General features: G+C 44.2%; 1 protein-coding gene across 1 annotated transcript; it reads right to left on the reverse strand.

Annotated features, from left to right (window-relative positions):
- Positions 1-42: 42 nt before the first annotated feature.
- snap91a (synaptosome associated protein 91a) lies at positions 43-21428 on the reverse strand. Its single transcript, XM_034528809.1, has 9 exons — positions 21299-21428; positions 7610-7752; positions 5131-5206; positions 4050-4152; positions 3486-3579; positions 2868-2979; positions 2110-2216; positions 1986-2027; positions 43-108 (listed from the first exon to the last, which is right to left on the reverse strand). The coding sequence occupies exons 1-9, from the start codon at positions 21426-21428 to the stop codon at positions 43-45; spliced, it is 873 nt and encodes a 290-aa protein (XP_034384700.1).
- Between the last annotated feature and the right edge of the window lie 1068 nt (positions 21429-22496).

The following is a 22496-nucleotide window of genomic DNA, read 5'->3' on the forward strand; positions in this document are numbered from 1 at the left end:
AAAGAAAATAATGGTAAATACCAATAACATATATTGAGCTACTTACGGCTTCTTCCCCTCCAGCGTGTTAAGGTGGGTCTCCAGGGACTCCAGAAGGCTTTCTGGGGCCTGTCGGATAATAAAGAGTTGGGTGATACAACAAGGAGATGATAGATGACATTTCTTCATCCTGCTCGCTTATGCTGTTGGTGGCAGGGCCCCCGCAGGGTGACCGATACATCCCGATAGATAATGCTTCTCCTGGTGCACAGATAATCATCTTCCTTGTGCAGTTTTTATTCAGAATAATCGACTGGACAGCACTGACTCATAGACACCGACTCTATTCTCCAAAGTCTCTCTGGGTTCAGACGCAGTGCTATTTTTGGCGTACATGCTACCTCTTGGTGAAAATGCTACATGCCAAATGTAGAGTAACGACAACTGCTTACTAATCGCAATACTGGATGGAGGATTCCTCACAGTACAAAGTAAACTGATGCTTTCCAAATGTGTATTTGACAGTTTGAATTCAAGCAGTTGAAAATCCGGATATTTCTTTCGCTGCACAATATTGCAAACGTTTTCTTCACCCCCTGTGAACTCTTGCATTTGTGTTGTTTGACTGTTCTACATATTGTCTTCTGCGATGAACATAAACAAACATTCAGAAGCCCAGATGAGTACCAACCAAATGTGTCCGTAGCATTGAGTATCCAAAATTCAACCCAAGAAACAAATGACCATCTCAATGCTTACAGACAGAACAATGTTCCAGCCAGTCACGAGGCAAACACGATCACCTCAGGACATGCAGTAAAGAGGACATCTTCAGGCTCATAAGAGAGGTCAAAGCGAAAACAGCCAATAAAATAAGTCACTAATTCACTTTCCTTTATACCCTGTTCCATTTTCTAGATCTATCCATTTAAAGCTGGATCAACGACGTAGAGAGGCTGACCTTTTCTTTTCTTTCTTTTTTGTCTTGGCACTGAATAGGAGGGTAGACCATTTATTATCCAGAGACTTTAAAGTGTCTGTTCCCTCCGGCAAGAACCAAGAAGGCTGTTCTGCAGACAAAGGACGGATATAACCGTTCTCTTCCTGGAACTCGGAGACAAGTGCGGGTGAAGTTCTCATCTGTATGTACTGTACGTCGCTGAATCATCTCAGGCATAGGTCTAAAATATGATTTGATGTGACGGACTTGCCCATCATTTGCAAAGTGTTTTCCTAAATCTGCTTACGCAAGTTTACAAGACACAACCCTTTTTACAAGGCAAGTCGGGCGGTAGCTTGATTCTCTCTCTTGAAAGTGATACAAGTAGAAATTGGAGGCTGAGAATGAGAATTAATTTACTGTAGTTTGACGGATCTGTGAGATTGATGGAGTTTGCTCTCCCGGACGCATTAATCAAGCTTATTTATCTCCCGTACAGTATCTAATTTTTGAAGATGGCTTTCTAAGGTAAAATATTTAATCCAAAAAAAGACTTCAAGAGCATTTTCAACTAGTATTAATAACATTAAATTTGTTTTTTAAAAGCTATAAAGAGGCAACAATTACAAGATTTCTAGGCAGACAGTACATCACAATGTTGCCGTGATACAGTTTTTGAACTAAAACTACGTTTGGCTCAGAGATTTTAGCAGCGAAAAAACCGCCGACTCAGCAGCATCGCTCAGTTTATCCAATCGGCTCTCCCAGTCACATTTTCCCACTTCATCAGAGCGGCCCGATGTCCGTCTGCTGGCTGTGCACTCGATGTGCAGCGTGTTTCAATTCATGCACTCAAAGAGAGTTCAAAATGTTGGCCTTCCTCTCAGTGAATGTCACGGATATTAGAATCAATAATGGTGAACATGGCAGGAGAAAAAAAATTACAGATGGAAACACAAGACTGGCACGCTCTGCTAGCATGTAGCCTTAAAGAAAACTGAAAGGATCCAGAATAACAATTAATTGAGAATAACTAAATGTGAGGAAAAGCCTTAGTCAGTCTTACCTGAGTGAGTTCAGGTATGTCATTTTTGTCTATTCCCACTTGCTGTAAAAGAAGATAGTGACATGTCAGTGCAACAGTTACCAAGCAGAACAAGATGGAGCTGCTAATCAGTAATATAGGCTACCTCAGCAATTTTGAAGAATTCTGAAACCCGAGTCATTCGTGTCAGGAATCTTTTGTAGATCTCCAGACCATCTTTACACTGGCTTCTCTTCATCTGGAAGAACTTTTCTGGATAACAGAGAAATGTCAAATGTGAGTCTTTATCTTCATTAAACTAATAATACATCTGGGGGGATATTCAATGTTTGTTCTTTCACTGGGTGACATGTTCTTGACTTCATTACGAACACACACTGTAGGTCATTTTGAGTGTTCTGCTGCCATAAATATCACTCATATTCACTCGAGCACCAGATCAGGGGCCAACAAACACATTTATTTTACTCCTGTTTGATTCACGTTCACAAACACAGAGCCCACTGTTTTAGAAAATAACTAAGTGCAACAGACAGATTAGGTAAGCTGGAAAGTATTGAGAGATGTACACATTGATGTATTATTTCACAGTATTTTTTGAAAACCAAATAAATCACTTTAGTTAATTGATTATTTAAAAAAACTATATTTTAAATAAATTGCAATACCAGTAACAATATCTGTACCCTTAAATTGATACCGATGCCAATAGAATACATCATTTGATATATTTTTTTCTCTATCACTCGGCGCATTAAATCGAAGAACGCATGTGTGGATTGTCTGCGAGCAAAACAATACAAATAGTAAATAATACATTTTTTTTCTGGGTACAACAAGGATAGAACGCAGGCATCATTTAACATGAGATGTTTCCAGCCCGAGAGACGAGTGATTCCTTACCTAGCAGGTTAATTATGCCATCATTGTAGCAGGCATATAACTTTATCAGATCTTTGAAGAGTAGGAGAAAGCAGGCATTTATCACCATATTGTTCAGTTCTGGTGCATGCACCTATGGACAGAAACGAAAAGCCAGGAGGAGCGGCGGGATTAGGATTTTGAAGATGAACAGATGGAACACGAAATAGCTTCAAGGGCGACAACAAACATACTGAAGCTGTATTAAAATAAAGGGGCGATACAATTTCAGCAAAAGCAGCTAATACTGGTGTAAATGTATCAGTACAGGTAGTCTCTGTTGTATATTGTAATCTTCTGTTGAAGGTATACCAAATAGATAATCGTATAATACACAGTGAGGAATAAGAAGGTGGAAATCCACTTTATTTACACGCATGTTTGTTTAAACGATAGAAGACATAATTATATTCAACCCTGTGAGAATGTTCCTCAATGTGAAAGGGGGATATCATTGACATGTCTTCATAGATGCTGCTACAGCGTTAAACCCTGCCGGCAGCTTCTTTTTTTTCTCCACTTTAATCCACTCTGATTATCCCTCGGTGAATTCAAGTAACCTTGTAAAGTAACTTTGATCCCTAAAAGCGAGTCGCTCACTTCGAAATCCAGCAGCGCGTCGATCTGGCTCTGCAGGGTGGGCATTCCTTTCAACAGCTTCTCCACTGACATGGTCCTCATCGCTCCGTCGGCTCTGAGCCCCCGAGGGAGACAGAAAGAAATAGAACATGTGAGAATTGAGCAGCAGCTCTCAGATTCATTTACTGTCTGTCAACACATTGAACACCTGTGTGCCTGCCGCGCATACTGTCCACTAACGTGCCTGATCTCTATTCTGTGTGCTGCAGTTACATTTTTCAGTGCCGTCTTATGTAGCCACAGGGACCTTGTGTCTGCCGGCGAAACTGAGTAATGAGTAATAACCCACTCTGTATTCACCCCCCGCACTCAGTACACGCAGTATAGCCATGCACTTGACCCAACGCCGGGCTTAAATCCATCCCACGCGCTAATGGGACCCCAGTGGGATGTGGGTTATTCTGATAGATGCGGAGAGCAATAGGAAGGGGTCATGTTCAGGTCCCGGGTAAACTAACAAAGTTTTAAAAAAAACAATAATATTGCTGAAATAGTCATGGTGTCGTGAGAAATGAGAATCGGTACCCTTTCTTGACCCGGCCGAAGTCGAAAGCCATCTGTCTGTAGGCGAAGGCCTTCTCGTTGAGATAGCGGCCGTAGCGCCTGATGAACGTGGACATGTCGTAACCTGAGGAAGAAACACATGAACAGTCTCCACTGTCAATTCAGTGCAGGGGACGAGTCGGCTCTGAAAAGGCTTACAAATAAATCCCCCCCCCCCCAAAAAAAATTAATCCTGACATAAAGTCAATATTGGCGATTAGTTTAGAAATGTCTTTAGTGGTGTGACGTCCAAAGACTCTACCTGTGATAAATATATGGGAGATCAAATGCATTAAGTGGATTCATGTCTCATCTCTTCAGTATTTTGGGAAATCTGCTTACTTGTTTATTTTTTGAGAGTTACATAAGAAGCCATACTCTTGTCTGTACGCTAAGCACAGAGCTAAAGCTAGGAGCCGATTAGCTTAGCACAAAGATTATTAATAGGGGGCAAATAGCATGTACTAGCATCTTTAAAACTTGGCTCTGGTACTTAACATGTACCATAACATTACAGCTAGACTGTAATGTCATTGCACGGTTGTAAAAAGATATCTTTAGAGATGCTTGTAGTCATGGCAAGGCAGCAAATAAGTGTTTTCTTTCCCCAGGAATTGGAACTATTCTTCAACAGTAAGGAGGACTTTAGCCCATGTTTAGATTGAACGTAATCCTGATTAAAATGTCAAAAGATTCAAAGAAATATCAAATTTGCTCCCTTAACTGGAGACAACTAAATGTCCATGACAACAGATTGTGAACCCAGTGTTTATCACCATGGAGATGGGTTTAATTGAGCGGGAGCAAGCGATTAGGGGAGCTGGAACTGAGGGATGGATATAGGAGCGATTAGGCCGGTTGTAACATTCAAACTCATTCTGCTGTCGCACGAATTGTAGCTGCTCGAAAACAACGTGTTAAATGTATTAAATGGAAGTGGGAGAGGGAGAGTGGAGCACAAAATGAAACCTGGGGAATTCATTGACAAAGGAAAGGTCAGAACAAAAGGGACAAATCAGGGTTGGTAAGTCAAAGACGCGGGAGAAAAAGGAACACCACCCACCGTGGGAGCCAGTTTTGTCCAGGAAGTTGCTGAGGTTGAACAAGGTGTTTCTCGATGCCAGGAACTGCAGGAATCTCTGCAGGAGTGAACAAGTGCAAAGGGTTTAGTTCTGGAAATGGTTCCAATTTAGGCAACAAAAAGCATTAGTCAGCGCTCTTGATGAAACATATAGCAACGAAAGTAAATTCAGTGAAAGAATATACTTTCATTAACTGAGAAATAACCATACATTACACCCACGCAGTTATGAATACACACATTATATCCCAGCAGTCGTGGTTTGCTATGTTTTCATGGTCATATTCAAACAGATGGCTCCATTTTTTTTTAAAAATGGGAAAAAAAGGAAGATCTGTTTGACGTGCACAGCTATCTTCAAAAGGGGCTGTTCGCCGCGCTCAACCTGTGAAAGTGCCTGCAGCAGAAAGTGGGCAACGCTGCAGCTTTCATGAGTGGGAGGGTGTGAATATGAATTAGACACAAGAAGGGGATCAGGGAATTCAGTATAATAAAGACAAACAGGCTCACTCTGCAGCCCCGCAAGAACACGATTACCACAGTCAGTGACAAACGTGGACTTAAACGCACAACCCGCACACAAACACACACACACACACACACTGATGCTTATTCAGCGGCTGCATTTACACAAAACGGAGCATACACACATGAGGGAGGTTAAGGAGGGAAACCCTTCCTCGGAGAGACGGTGCGCTGCATGTTACCCCCCCCCTCCTCCCACCGTCTTCTCACTTCCATGGTCTCTCTTCAGTCAGTGCTCACACTATTATCATCAGGGACGCTGCAACAGCAAAGCCCTGGCTTAACAACAAGCAGCACTCAGGGGACTGAAGACACATGCAGCACTGCATGCATACATTGGCTTGTCTAAATTAGTTATGAATCACAGTTATGACACGGTCCCTTTGAGCGCTTGTGTCCACGTAACGCACGTAAGAGCACAAACATGGGGATACATATCACTTCATCATATTATTCACATGCAAACTGAGCTTATTTGTGAAATGTGTGCGTGTGTGTGCGCGTGTGTGTGTGTGTGTGTGTGTGTGTGTGTGTGTGTGTGTGTGCGTGTGCAAATGAGATTGCTGTTTAGACTGCAGAGGTTCATTCTATTATCTTCATATCATTACATTTCTCTCTGCATTCACCCAATGCATGCTGGGAAGCTAACCCCCTGTCTTGTCAATCTACATCAACTACAGCACACACTCTCTCTCTCTCTCTCTCTTGCTCTTTCCTATTGCAGAATACTCCCTCCTTCTTTCTCCTGCATGGTCTATCTCTCTCTCTCTTGTCATCTGTAATTCATCAGTTTGGCTTTCTTTGATGGGCTGTAAAGGAGCATCAGTTCATCCCTCTGAGGTATCCCCTTGGGGCCCATTCAGAGCTTTCTTCAGCTGTCAGGACATACATTGGGTCAGGGGGTCAGGACCAGGAAGCAGAAGGCCAGTCCCTTTGCTAATTCCATTACTGCTGTCGAGGTCAAACTGTACAACCATGCATAACAATGTTTAAAGGCATTGTGCAGAGAGGACATTGGGTGGAAGTAATGCCGGTTTACTATGACATTGCATTTTCCATTAATTGATATTCGGCCACTTGAGGGCAGTGTGACAAGCTGTGAACACAACACTGACATATTGTCACTTCATATCATAGTTCCTAAGTGATAGCAAGCATTTTACACATCCAACAGACAGCGGTGCAACATGAGCATTCATTTCCCTCTCCTCCTGGTGAATGCAGGTCCTATCCATTCACCTTTTTTGCTCTATGTTGGTCTCTCTCAACTCCTAAGGAAGTCGTCTGCATCCTGAGTTGATAAATGCATCTAAAGTCGCTAACTGTCGTCTGCCGTCTGTTTGCGACGCAGGTAGCGTACAGGACCAAATTCTGAATGGAAATCAAACAATGTGGTCCATGAAACCAAGATCCAAGTCAATTTGTTCCATCTCTTCATTTAAAGCTATTGACACTTTTTGTTTTAATGGATGCAGACATCAGTCAAATAACCGAAATATAGTTATGTGGGTTTGAGTAAGTTAGAATATGAATTCACTTGACTGGCAGAAATATAAAACATATATAAAAAGAATGAATTGGTGGATAAAAACAATTTTAGCTCAACAGTCATGATGACACAATTGTTGCACAAAGTGCGATGCAGGTATGCCGTTATTTCCACTCAAACTTGTATTTATATGCATGCAAGTTAAACTGTGCTGCAGCTACTTTGTGTTTTAGAGCAGGCAGTTGTGTGTCTACCCTGGTGTAGATACAACCACGATACGGTGGTGGTCAGCGGATCAGCTGGGGGTAAAGTCCCTTTACCTTCAAGGGTCCTGACATTACAACCAGCAACCAACAAAAGGCATGTATTCAGTGTGTGTGTGTGTGTGTGTGTGTGTGTCTGTGTGTGTGTGTGTGTGTGTGTAGCAACAGTGCGTTGTCACCTCACCTCGTTGCCATTCACCATGAGGTGGTGTGTGGTGATCAGGGCCTTGAAAACCACCACCCAGCTGGCGTTGCTGACCCTCTCCATCAGCGTGTCGGCCATCAGGGGGACGTTCACGGTGGTCTCCTGGGTGGCCTGGATCAGGTCTGAGAAGCATCGAAGAGAGGAGAGACAGAAGGTCAGATGGTGGATATTAGCAGGGGAGAGACTCGGCGCTGAGAGCCTTTTATTCGAGTCGTGGCAGCAGATGGGCGAGAAATGTCGAACGGGAGTCGATGCAGTGGTACTAGGTGTGGACTCTGCTGCATTTCACAGCCGCACTCTCTCGCATCCTAATTTTTATTTTACTACAAATGAGCAAAGCGTCTGCAGATGGAATCACTAATAAATGAACCCGCTTTAAAACGTTCACTCCAGTAGCGAGGTGCTCAGTGTCATTTAATACCTGTACCTTTTTTAGATTTAGAAAGTGTAAGATGTGACAGCTTTTGCAGCGTGCAGCATCTGCCTAAACATATTTTTAGTAAGTTGCACACTTATTGCGAGCAGGCGGGGATAGTTTTCATCAACAGCGTGGCCTCTGGAAGCTGCCGTTCTCTATCTTATTGAAATCTATTAAAATAAGTGCTTCACATTGCACCACCATTGCCTGGTGTGAGTGAGTCACACTGGCTACTGCTTTGCTCCTTCCTGCAGTCTGTCATTAATACGAGCACAGGCAGAGTGGAATATTCCACAGCAGAGGAACGAAGAAATGATTGTAATGCCAATCAGACTTTCGGGTCAGAATCAGCCCCACAGACAGACAGACAGACAGACAGACAGACAGAGAGACAGAGAGACAGACAGACAGACAGAGAGACAGACAGACAGACAGACAGACAGACAGACAGACAGACAGACAGACAGAGAGACAGAGAGACAGACAGACAGACAGACAGAGAGACAGACAGACAGACAGAGAGACAGACAGAGAGACAGAGAGACAGACAGACAGACAGACAGACAGACAGACATACAGACAGACAGACAGACAGACAGACAGACAGAGAGACAGAGAGACAGACGGACAGACGGACAGACAGACAGACAGACAGACAGACAGACAGAGAGACAGAGAGACAGACAGACAGACAGACAGAGAGACAGACAGAGAGACAGAGAGACAGACGGACAGACAGACAGAGAGACAGACAGAGAGACAGAGAGACAGACGGACAGACAGACAGACAGAGAGACAGACAGACGAACAGAGAGACAGACAGACAGACAGACAGACAGACAGACAGAGAGACAGAGAGACAGACAGACAGACAGACAGACAGACAGACAGACAGACAGACAGACAGAGAGACAGACAGACAGACAGACAGAGAGACAGACAGACAGACAGAGAGACAGACAGACAGACAGAGAGACAGACTATAGTTTCAAGTCTTCTTCAAAACAGCACGATGTTCATTTAGTGAATTATGGTCTCATTTAAAGTAACATACATAATAAAGCAGGTTTATGCGTTGGGGCGTGGCTACCTTGCGATTGACAGAGTTGTCCATGTTTTCGTCTCACAGCTTTGAACCTTTCACGGTGCGTTTCCAGTCCATGAAAGTTAACTGTGACTCTTCCTGTTGCTCCGAACCGAGATGGCAACAGCAGTCGACAGACCAATGGGTGACGTCACAGGGACTATACGTCCACTCCTTATCTACAGTCTATGGCTATTATGGTAAACAAGACACATTATGTAGTTGTGTGTCAGCATCTGTCAGATGACAGCGAAGCCTTTGTGAAGACTCGTCTATTCACTGGCAGAAGCTGTCCTCCTCGATCAACCTCAGGGCATATCTTCAGAGACAGCATGAGCAATGAGAGGAGTAGGTGTGTAGTGACGGACAGACCGGGACAGAAAATATGACCGCCGTCATTTTTAAAAAGCCCTAATTCAGTCGAGCAGGGCAGAGCAACTTCGATGAAGCCCCGTGATTCATTCATCGTGACATATCCATCCTGCATAATTGCTGAGAGGTGTTTATTGGATTTTCCTCCCTGGCTTGATATAGACTAAAATGACAGTACACCTCAAACCCTTTAACACCTCAAACATGGCGCAATCTGTCAGTTGTTAGAGTGACATGGAGTAATATCTGTACAATTCTAACTCATTGTACGACTGTAATAACTTACAAAAAGCCAATATTATACTTCTACTACTGTCTTATAGTAGTTACTTACTTCAGAGGGCAACATTGTAGTTCTACATTCACCTGACAAAGAAATGTTACTGGTCATGTTGTCGATTCAGATTTGACACACAACATATAACAATTTAAATATGACGCACTAATATACATAAAATGTTCCAGTATTATAATTTGAAAGCTTAGTAGATTTAAGTAGCCTACATTGTGCTGATAATGCCTCTCTTTAACGCTGCAACATGTATATTAATAGCTTTGCTCCAGAAAATACTTCTAATACTGACTTTACCAACATTCCCAGTTAGAGAAGTCAAATGGAATTCGCCTTGAGCCCCCAAATCCCTCAATCCGCCCCCGAAAAACATGGTGCCCGCTCTGTGTTTACACTACAGTCATTATTATTTCTAACCCATGTTTTTATTTCTATTCAGGATGAGGACATCAGTGGTTTTCATTCCAAACTGGTAAAAAATGATTTATTTTGCATCATAATGCATGTTTCTGTTACCATGAACACATCGAGTCCAATAGCCCGCGGTGGATGTGGTTGGATGGGGACTGCATGAATAGTCGTGCAAAAATGATGCATTCAAGGTCACTTTGCTTTGACAGACATGCTACGAGTCTGCTCGGGCTTTTGCTCCCTCCATCATGCTTTCATCATGCGGTAATAATATACACACACACACACACACACACACACACACACAGAGAGAGAGAGAGATAATCCCTATTGGGCTGATGAGTCAGCAGCCTGCATCATCCTACGCTTTTCATCTCTGCCTGTCTGTCCGCCTGTCTCACTCTCCTCTCCGTCTGTCTCTCTCTGTCTTTCTCCACAGTGAGGGTGAGGCGCTTTTGTTCAGACTGTGAGACAAACTGCACACTCACTATCATTTAAGATCTACATAGGTAGTTGACCTCAAATCTACTGTAAATCATGTTCTAATAGGAGTATCGTAAGAAAATGTATATCTAAAAGAGAATACAGCTGCAATTCGGGAGAACATTTTTAGGTTTTATTCTAATTTGTTCCCGTTGCACTGAGCTTGTCAATCAAACAGGGGTTTCATGCTTCTTTTTTAGTCTGTTCAGCTACGGCGGCCATTGACGCTGCACACAGGCGGATCCTTTTTGAGCGTTGCGAACCGTATTGATGAACGGTGAACGGATATCAGTTTGTTGAACAGATGTGCTGGATGAGGTCTCAAGAAGAAAGAGAGCTCTCTGTTCTGATTGAGATGCCGAACAGACTCCCCCGTCTCTGCACCTTCCTTTCTTAATTATTAATTATGTGTGAGTATGAAAGAGAGACAGAGCGAGCTAGCTTGATATGTGGCCTCTTCTCAAGCGCCAGCACACAATCACATGTAGTTGCACGGATCGGTATTCTGCACGTCGCAACGTACAGCGACTTGTATCATAAATATGTTATTGCCTGTCAGTAATGTACAGTAGGAATACAAACTGATCTTGATGTCCCAACTCTGCAGTTCCCCTCAGACTCATAGAGCGCTTTCAAGCCTTCCGGCTCATTCTTTCATTTTTTAAATTAAATTCTTTTACCGTTCACTCTCACGTACATCTACTGCAGCAGCAGGCAGGAACAGCCTGTACAAAAAAAAACACTGTACGCTCCCTGCTGAGGACCAGAGGGCAAACTAAGCTAGCGACTAGCGTAACAAAGTGGAGCTCTAAGCCGCTAGCATTTAGCGCACACAGCTAGCATTAAGGTGGAGACCAAAGCAGAGCTAAAAGACTGGATGTTCGACCAGGCCCGACACACGACTCCAAATGAATCCTATCATTACAATAAGCAACTGTTCACTACGCCGCCTGCAGTAGCTTGAATTTTAATTTTGACGTTAAGTTGAGTAAGAGACATTAATACTGATTGGTGTGAACAAATAAAAAAGTGGAGAAGATCAACAGCTTCAACAGGCCGTTTTACAATATAGGAGATTTACGGGTGTTAAAATTACCTGCAGCACCGTCTACAAGATATGTGACATAACAAAATCTATTCTCTTAAATGTTGGAGCAGCCAAACATCTCTTGGTGGTCCCAGTGTGACATTTCTGTGTCCTGACAGCACACGGAACACGTCCCTCATAAAAAGCCGGGGGATTTTTTGTATTTTTTTTTTTGCTCTTGCACAAGGTTATTCGTGACATGAGGATTACAAGAGCCTCGACATGTTGTTACATTACATAGTTACACACAGCCGCATGCAATCGCTCCAGCAGGAGGGTGCGCGCACACACACACACACACACACACACACACACACACACACACACACACACACTCCTTTGCTCTAATTTACAATCAAAGCACCTGAGCTGTCGTTGTGCGGTGTAGCGAGCAAAGAGAGGGGAGCCAGTGGTGTAACATGTTCCCCTCTTCTACAGTGTGTGTGTGTGTGGTTATAAAGTGAGGGGGGTTTGCAAGAAAAAAGGACACGTATATTATATACACATATATTGTTTTCCGCACCAGACGATAAAATTCCACGACGAATGCACTCCTGTTGGAATTGATTTGCCGTTTGCAAGAAACGGCTTCTTATAGCTCTATGGGCTCTTATAGAAATGAAACTACATACTTGTGACCGGTTTTAAAGATACTTTCAGCAGGAACCAATGGGTTTGGAGCTGAGTGCCGTTTCATTTGACAATAAGGAAATAACTGAACAATACCAGACATTGGAAGTGTCAGATAGCTGTCACTGAATACCACATTCACAATTTCAAATAGCAGCCCTCAAACATATCAATAACTGTAAGTTATATTAGAGCTCCTGTGTGTGTGTGTGTGTGTGTGTGTGTGTGTGTGTCTGAAGGCAAACTGCTGTACACCCCTGGACACGTACAAGCATAAACGCAAGCCTGCGTGACGCACATGCAACATCCTCCTCATGTTTTTCAAAGATAGATATTTTTTTTGTGTAAGAAAAAGCACCAAAGAGGGCATGTCAAGGTGGTTGCCTAGGCAACAGGCTCTCATATTTGCAGTGGCATCAAGAATGCAGTAAAAGTCCTTCAACAGAGGCAAACTCCCATTGCAGCAAACTGATAGGGGGTCATCCAGACGAAGCCAGATAGATGCATGTGAGTTATAACAGCTGGAAGATTTAACACTGAACTCGGCAACAAATTAATGTAAATATTCAGCAATACCTTTCACGTACCTGAGCATTTATGGTTCTTCCTATACTATTTTCTATATTCTCACATTTCATATAGATTGAGATAGGCGACTCATAAACATGGGGATCGGTGTTTTCAGGGAGCGCTTTATCTGCGTGTAAGAGTGCAGAGTGCAATGCCACGCTGCATGAGTGATGCCTTGTTGAGCTACATGGACCATGAAAGCACAGAGCTTATTTATAGCTCCTCTCAGCCTCAAGCAAAATACAGGGGGAAGGAAGGAAGAAAAATACCCAGAATGCACTCCATCCCATCGTAGCGTACCACCAATGTTGTGTGGCAGCCAAACAACGAGGAAGCCATTGGGATCTAGACACTGTGGAGGATGGGAGTGACATCTGAGGGGGGTGGGGGGGGCTGGCATCCCACACAAGCTGCTGCTACTGCTGGTGGACCCAGATAGCAGTAGTCTATGAGCAGCTCATGGGAAGAAAATCCCACATTCAATGGGTTCATTTTTAGATTTGAACAGTTCGTTGTGTCCAATTTGAACCTTTTCTAATCATTCTACTGAATTAACATATCAATCAATCGATAAAGGTAACGGATATCAAAAGTACAACTGAAGATAAACCGTCAAATGCATAAACCAATTATTATGCACCAATAAAGGAGACGTGGACAAGGTGGATTTTATTAGAACTTTAAGAGTTTCAACACACTTACAGATTCCCACCAGCCAAGTTTTAGCTCCTAACCTACAGATATACTAGTCAGCTAACGGCTGCGTGTTTGCTGTGTTGTCGTTGGACCCACCGGATGTGGACAATTGGTACAAGTCTGCCATTGGCCAGCGTATTTCATGCGGTGTTCCCCTCCTCTTCCGCTATCCATTTTGAAAGGGCACCGTCAATGTTTCCGGACTGTTAAGCTAGCAAGTTGCGTTAGCATACGAGAAGAAAGGACAAAGGAGATTTCTATCGAAGCTTCAGAAAAAGACAAATAACACCCAAATATAGAATAAAAAATAGTCACTTCCTGTGAATACTCCGATTATCCTTCTCATTGTCTACAGCTCCAATGCACTCTAACCATCGCTCTCAGACAAAGAGAAAAACATAACCAAATTGCAGCCATTCTTCTTCCTGAGCATCACCTATCAAATATTATTCCCCGCGTAAGCAGCATTAATGTCATCCTTTGTAAGTTGTTCTCCTCTAATGAGGCTTTGTATCACCCTCCATATGGAACAGACAAACTTCCTTGTGGCTTGTGTATTTCTGTTGGGTACAGGTTCTGCTCCGAGGAGACGGAATCAGATATCACCCTGCAATGCTGAACCAAATAATGCAGCCAAGACAAATTTCGGGATTTCTAGGCTTCTTTTTCTGACGGGGGACAAATCTGTATCTGTTTGAGTGCAAGAAAAATAAGCCGAAAGGAACCACGGGAAGCTGCAGAACTAATAAAATAAGCCATGCCCTGTATGCATGATCATTTTTGTGGAGATATGTTCGCCCTCTATTCAACTCAACTCATTAAAAGGCAAAACATGGACTAGATGGAATAACCTGTTAAGTTCCTACTGAAAAGGTTCAAAACTATTAAAAGAAATCCAATTCATAGAGCCAGGTGCCTAGACGAAGCAAGTTGCATTCCCAGTGGTGTCGAGTGTTTGCGCCTCATTGTGCTGCAGGTCATGGAGGTCAAACATTATTCATGACTACCACTCTCTACTACCGTTGTTGGAAATGGGTTCCACGTAACCAATGGCGTGTGGGAAACGCATAGATCCACATTTCGCATAGATCCATATTTCATATCAGAAAGCCCCTTTACTTAATGTGACAAAAGTCGGCCCTTAAGGCAGAACTGCAGCGGAGTAATAAAACAGCAGGAAACCCGAGCCCGCCTCCATTATTGATGAGCAGCCTGGGTGGAGACATGGCCCTTTAACGTTGGAGCTGCTGCTCTGCTGCTTTACCTGCATCCCAGGACACAGGACTGTTTACCTACTTTCCATTCTAGGGTACGACAAGTAAGCATCAGCGTGTTCATTCTGCCCATTTAAAGTGCAATGAACCCCATGCGCAGACACAAGCTGCGCTGTAATATGAATGTTTATTTATCCTCAGACTAGCAGGCTCAAGGGCATTGCGACCTCCGAAGAACATCAGAACAAATAAGAACTGAGGGGCACGGGAAGCGGTGGGAGGTATCAAGACAGGGGACGCCAATCCATTTGAATCGGCTGCTCAGATTCAGAGTAGATAATGGTCTGATAGCAGCTGTATGGGGGGGGGGGGGGGAGGGGAGTGGGGTCCTTTTCCCAGCTCATTATCCTGGACACACACTGTCGGTAGGACAGTCCACCTCCCACACAGTGTTTTACATCAGAGAGGCATTCTGGAGCTGTCATGGATACCCGCTGTTGAGCCCTCTTACCGACCTCCTTTCGCTTTCCACCGTTTCCACTGCGACTCGCCCCGTTCACAGAATCATCGCAAAAGTAGTTAGGGAGGAAGGAGAGGCCGAGAGGGAGGGTGGGAAACATGAGAGGACCAAATGAAGGAAAAAGAAAGAGAAGACATTTCTTCTCTCCCTTTATTCTGAATCACGCCATACACACACTGACTAAACCAGAGAAGAAAAAGGAAAGCTGAAAGAGAGAATCGATGAACATAAGCATGCAATTTGTACAGGAAGTGATGAACGCCCTCCGGCCAAGCATCATAAGCGGCAGCCTGGATGTAATCCAGACTCACTCTAAGCAGTAGATGTAGAAGTCATACTAAATACACTAAAGAAAATACAAAAATTAATATTTTTCAGCTAGATTATGTTCCATATCAGTATATGAGAACTTTCTGAGGAATCATCTAGAATGTATCATTATATATATCACGTATATATTCAATTCACAAGACATCGCTTGTCAATGTGTTTTTTACAAAAAGACAAAATGGTATTTAATAGAGATCTTAGCCAGTCAAGGCCTATTTTACTGATCCGTGGTTAATAAACCCAAAATAAAATGTTGATCCCTTTCACCGTTTCAACTCACGGCGCTCTGACAGCAGCGAGCAGTCATGGAGGCGTCGAAGATGTTTGAACACTGGAAACCTGTCCTCACACACGGGGTTGTAACTGTGAAGCAGCATGAAGGAATAACAAGCAGCAGTTCAAATTAATATATCCACACTGACAGCGTTGGGTCAGAGTTGCATTAAGAAAGAAAATGTCTACTTTTTTTTTCCGGGCATGCAAAAACAAACGTGAAGGCTGTCCTTTAACTTGACTGTTTTATTCATGCCAGGAGTGAAGACAGGCTGTCTAAAGCTTCCAGTCACAGTATGTACAGACTGACAGTCCATGGACACGACGGCCTCAGGTTGGCCCGCTGTTGCCAGGAGACATTAAATCCTTTCTACACATCAAAAACACAAACTCAAAGCCGATCGATGACAAAAGGAGCTAAGAACTTTTTTGATTTTTCCAGACAGCTATAACAAGTGTTTCTTGGTAAATTGATATTTCCAGTGGCTACTGCAACTTTAAGCCAAGTGCTTACGCAGCTGTCATTGTGTCTCGGAGGGATGAATGAGAACAGTTGACGCCGCCAGATTAAATAAGTGAGTTATAACATGTTAAACTGTGAGCCTTCAAGGTGCTGGTTTTCTTTGCGTGGACTGAGCCAGGTTGCTAAATTAGCCATCCTGCCCTGGCAAAGGTACGAACCGCCCTTATCTGCCTCTGATTGGCTGGTGCTCGTCGTCCTGCTTGGTTGGATTGGTTAGCTTTAGACGTGAGGAGTGAGATTGGTTAGGTTTAGACGTGAGGAGTGAGATTGGTTAGGTTTAGACGTGAGGAGTGAGATTGGTTAGGTTTAGACGTGAGGAGTGAGATTGGTTAGGTTTAGACGTGAGTAGTGAGATTGGTTAGGTTTAGACGTGAGTAGTGAGATTGGTTAGGTGAGCCAATCAGAGGCCGAGTTGAAATCAAAAGTATCGTAGCCCGGCTAGCTGTTTCCCTGTTTCCAGCCTTTATGCTAAGCTAAGCTAACCAGCTGCAGCTTCATATTAATGCCCAAAACGTCAAACTATTCTTTAAAACACTCGTTTTCCGGTGGAATCACGTCGTAGACGTTGTAGATACACATTTGTGTCGTCTAAATCGATAACAACAAGCACGGAGCAACACAAATGTCTCTCTATTCTTCTACGGAATGAGGAAATACTCAGTAGTCAAGTGTTTAATTGCACAACACCATGTTTCATATAGACTATGTATGTATTGAGTTGCCAGAAAGCATGCTATATAATTATATACAGTATATATGTCGTTATTGGGATAGGATATGATCAACAGTATATCGTGACAGCAGATTTTGTCCATATCGCCCAGCATTATATGTAAAACAATAAAAGTATTAAGCCTAACGTGCGCTTAACACACATGAAACTTGACTCCTCCCCTCCCCCCCCGTCTCCCTCTGAAATATGGCAACACGTTGACGGTGACTCATGTCGTGGTAACACCAAAGGGGACTCTGCACGCTGTTGATGTTTCTCACTGCTTATTCTGCCCCCCCCCCCCATCGCCAAACACACACTATCTCACACACACACACACACACGTGTGCACACCCAAGAGGTCATGTATCCTGCGTTTGCTCTGAGCAGAGTATAATTGCATCTCCGTGTTAAAAGAAACACATTAATTGGAGCGACTAGCTTTTGAAGCTAATGGTGATAATTATTATTATTATAGCAAACACACAGACAGAATCTGAGCCGTGATCTGAGGCATGAATTTTTTGGAAAGAATTAAACCCTCAAGCTATAAAGTCTCTTAACAGGAGGGAGGAGGACGAAAGAGTTTGGGGCACCACGAGCAGCAACTGATAGCGATGGGGGCCATCAGGAGCAGGAGAAGTGGTGGGGCCATCTTCAATTGGCAGGCATTCCAAACCCTGTTGTACTGGTTCTATACTGGTCCTCTGATCCAGGCTCTCGGGGGCCTTTGGATTCACGCTGAGAAGCAGCTCAGAGGAACGCTGCTCACTGTAAGCCTCTGTTTCTGAGTCGGAGCTCGTCCGAACTGATAACAAAAATGGGCCCGTCGACCAAAGCGATCATTTGGCAGTCGCGTTTTTTAGGGTAAGGAATTTAAGCATCATGTCCTCGTGACCAAAAAAAAAAAGGAAAAACTGAAGGTTCCTTTCTTTTTTACGCTTTTTCTCGTTACGGCACAATTAAGAGGAAGAGGGCATCGTTGTTGATGCACGCGTTACGCTTCCAGATTTTGGGTCCCTGACAGTAATTATCCTAATGCCGGCCCATTCAGACAGCTGACTCACAGCTGCACTTCCTCCTCTGCCAGCTCCGCCCTCCTCCTCCTATCCAAAACTAAACAACAAAAAATGCCGCATCCTCATTCAGTCCTTTTTTTTGTTGTTTTTTCTGGGATGCCGCCATTGGCATGTGGCAAACTCTTGCAACGCCGTGTATGTGAAGCCGCGCATGCATTCACACACACACACACACACACACACACACACACACACACACGCAGTAAGCTATCAAGAGCCTTCTACACACTCAGGGCCGTGTGTGGCGTCAGGCAATCTGTGCTGCTGCCTGAGCTCTAATCTTTTACGAGTTTAGAGGACTTCCGATATGCATCGCAGTCATCTGTCAGGCCTCCTAAAATAACCGTCAAATGTGTGTTCTGGAGACACATTTGTACTATTGTGCCGCTCCTGGGATCGCTTCTTTCTTCTTGCCTTCTGTGGGCAGTTTGTTGCCAGAGGACACAAACCAAATTGGTCACAGTCTGCAATCCTGAACCTTTAAAAAGGGAGGAAACCATTTATGTGGACGTCAAATCAGTGCTGGTGATAAATGTTTTGGATTGAAGCAAAAATCTCCTTTTGACTACAAACAAAAAGAAAGCAGAGATCTCCTGCTGCAAAATCTGTAATGAAACCGTCTCCAACGGCTTTACAATCACAGATTTATTTTAGGTTATGAAAACAACTGTTCTGTTCACACCTGCGTCGCAGACGTTTCTGGTGCATTGGGATGCTGAACGTCATAAATCCGTCGAAAAGGGTTCGGGGTGATTTTTCTCCATTTTTTCCTCGATCTCCGTCTGGGGCTTTGGGGTCACAGCATGAGGAGCTTAGTGCCCTGCTGCTCTCTGGAAGTCATTTCAACCGGATCAGCTGAGCAACAGACCGACACACATGTGGCTGTCACTGACAATTCCTTGTATGTGAAAACATACTTGGCCATAAAAGGTCCTGATTCTGGAACAATCCACAAGAGATTATTTATAGATTATGGACGTGACTCTGTTAGAGGCCTGCCTGGGTATAGGTCTAGGTCTAGGATAGTAGTACAAGTGAATCCTCTAATTGTTGTGGTGATTGGAAACGTTGTAGGTAGGTTAATGGATGTCTTATTCACGACCATGTAATGGCCCTCTGCACCAATCGGTGGAGCTCACTTGGGGAGTGACAAAGAAGCCAGAACTATCTTTCATTGATCTGCTTTAGATTGCAACCAGAAAACCAAGAATATGGAATAAAACAAGGACTTAATAGGTAATAAGTAAGAGTAGTAAGACAAGTAATATCTTAATATAATTATATGTAAAGTACAGTAATAGGAGTCAAAATGTCCATGAGACCTGTGTGGTTGATGTATGTGCACTAAACTGAGCTGGTTCGCCATATAACTATAAATCAAAGAATCTGTGTGTGTGTGTGACACGTTGCAAATAGAGTACACAAACGTCCATGCGGTACTCAAACGCATCGGGTCAATTAAGTCAAATGACTTATTTCCATTGCACTTGCTCAAACTTAAACGTGACCAAGTCTTGGAATCTACTGCACACATGGTCATTTAGATCAAAAGACGGTAATCAGGAAAAATGTATAGTTTTATTTCTTCGTATTTAGCTTTGAATCAAGGCTAACTTTTTCTGAGCTGCGGCCAAATGGAAAATTAAAGGGTAACAGGACCCTGAATTTGCCTTAATTTCCTAAGATTATCTCAAGGCAGTTTAAAGTCATGTTTATTTGCTACATGCAAATCGAACGGTAACTAAACAAACAAAAAAGTCAACAAATTGATTTATTTCTATTCCATAAGCTAATGTTCATACCAGACCAAGAAAAGCTGTAGGAGCAACACCTCTCTATGTAAGGAAATATGCAAGATATACTCATTAGCCTCCTTTAGGATGCTTGAGGTACATAACGTAGATAAAACCTGATAATAAATCAATGTGGAATAGAATGGTAATGGTGGCGGGGCCTTATAATGTGTTCAGTGACACATAAGCAAACTGAGGCCTCAGAAAAAGCTAAACCCCAGATAATTTGGTGAGATGCTGCGTTCACGTGCATCTCGTGCAAACCCTTCCAGCACCCAAACACTGGTCACCTTCCTAAACATCCCTCACGTGCGCTCACTGGCATGGGGAGTTTTGTGCGTCATGCTTTAACATTTTAATCAACTTTATGTGGAGGATGCTCATCGCGGGACAGTGACTGTAACAATGAAATTGCATCGATGGGTATGCAGCATATCTGAGCCCTTTTCCAAATGCTTTACAGACCTTCACCACATCCCTCCCCAGCGTTTGTAATTGAATTGGCACCCTAACTTTACATCATTTCCCTTCCCCGTGGTTCCGTACTATTAAGCGATTTTTTTTGCACCAAGGCAAAAAAAAACAAATCGGTGATGTATGCTGCAGTGCCACACACACCTCTTTGTGCCATCACCGGGAACAGCAGCCAAGGGAGAAAAAAAAAGGCCTGTGTGTAGTCACCAATAAAAACACTTTCAATTATGCATTTATCAGCACTGGGGTGACGTGGTGGAGGTCTCCAGTCAGTGGGGCTTAAGTGGCTGGTTTTTAGGGCATTGTGGCATCCCTCTGGTTCTACACTGGCACTCATCTGCCGGCTCCATGGGGGAAGAACCCCCTGCTGTGACAAGGTAATAGGTTTGGTTTGTCGTTCAATTAAAGTCTGCATTAAAGTAATGGATGCCTCAAGCATAATGTGTGTGTGTGCGTGTGTGCGTGTGCGTGTGTGTGTGTATGTACAATACATGTGAGCACATAGTGTGGTTGATGCTCCCACCCCCCCCCCCCTTAAGCACATTAACACAAGCTGGAGGAATGGATGGGGGGAGGCAACCATCATGGCTCCTGTGCGTGGCCTACTTGCACACGAGGATGGATGGGAGGGTTGAAAGGACACATAATAAGACACATCTATAGGTATGATCAACACATCTATACAGATCGATCGATGGATAACTCACATTCCAGGTGCTTCTTCTTTGGAGCCGTCTGTTCATGTGTGCTGGCTTTACACACAGCTCGGGCCACCTCGGATCCCGTCAGGGTGTACTGCGCCGCGGCGATGCGGTCCGTGAGCGTCTGACCCGACATCTTTCTCTCTGTTCTGGAGTCGAGCCTCGACTACCGAGCGTCCACTGATGGTCCTACCCCCCACCCCTCACCCACCACCCCCGTACACCCTCCACACACACCGAACCGAGCGAGCGACCGGCCTCAGCGGTCCCAGCTGTCCTCGAAGGCACCGCAGGAGCACAGCGCCAGGACGCAGCAGCAGAACCCTCTACAGACCCGCGGATGATCCGAGTTGCGTAACACTTGCATCGGCTGATTCCCAGACAGTTGCGTTGGCTTCTGCTCGCGTTTCTGGAACAATCAGGAACGGACTTTATCGGACCAGTATCCTTTTATTAAATACATATATATTGAGGCAATTGGCGACAATAAGCGACAATATCCAACTGGGAAATCCTTTTCCAGGTTTTACCCCTCCGCTTTTCCTTTGATTATCGATCGGTTTCTTACAGCTCCGTGTTATTTGTCCACCAGCTTGCCTGACAAAACGGTCCTCTCCGGATGATGCGTGTCGCTGCCTCCCCCCGCTCCCTGTCTCCTTTCCTCCTTTCCTCCAGCCTCCCGATAATCCTCACCACCAGTCCGACGGTCCTTGTGTATCAGCGGGACGCGCAGGGGAACATCAGGTCCTGGATGGCATTATTATCATCATCATCATCATCATCATCATCATCTCCCACCATCCAGTGCAGCGGAGTTCCCTCCTCCTCTTCCTCTCTGCTGCGGCCCACCGTCAGCCTGCGAGCCCCGGCGATGCGCGCTTTCAGCCCGGTGTAGTTGGATGGCGGTGCTCCTGGCGGATTTTTTTTTTTTTTTTTTTTTACATCCTCTTGTTTATTTAATTATTAATTTATTTAGACGTCTCAACCCGCCCCGCCCCCGCCCCCCCTCTCTGAGTCAGGTGACGCAGTATCACCAACCCTGCTGCTGCTTCTTCTTTCATCGCGAGAGCTGGGACGGAGACGAGCACTGGGATGGAGGTTGTGGACGGGGAACGGACGCGAGGGGGTTAATACGGCTCGAGTCACGTCACGCTGCTACCACGCCATGAAGGTCACACACGTGCTGCCTCAGTTAACGCGAGTT

This window comes from Cyclopterus lumpus, chromosome 25, assembly GCF_009769545.1.
Source record: "Cyclopterus lumpus isolate fCycLum1 chromosome 25, fCycLum1.pri, whole genome shotgun sequence".
Lineage (NCBI taxonomy): Eukaryota > Metazoa > Chordata > Actinopteri > Perciformes > Cyclopteridae > Cyclopterus > Cyclopterus lumpus.

Coding starts and splice junctions, on each gene's coding strand:
- snap91a (XM_034528809.1), bottom strand. CDS start 21,428: ATGTCGGGTCAGACGCTCACGGACCGCATCGCCGCGGCGCAGTACACC. Junction 5,207..7,609: donor TCATGGTGAATGGCAACGAG/GTGAGGTGACAA, acceptor TCACTCCTGCAG/AGATTCCTGCAGTTCCTGGC. Junction 109..1,985: donor ACATACCTGAACTCACTCAG/GTAAGACTGACT, acceptor ATTATCCGACAG/GCCCCAGAAAGCCTTCTGGA.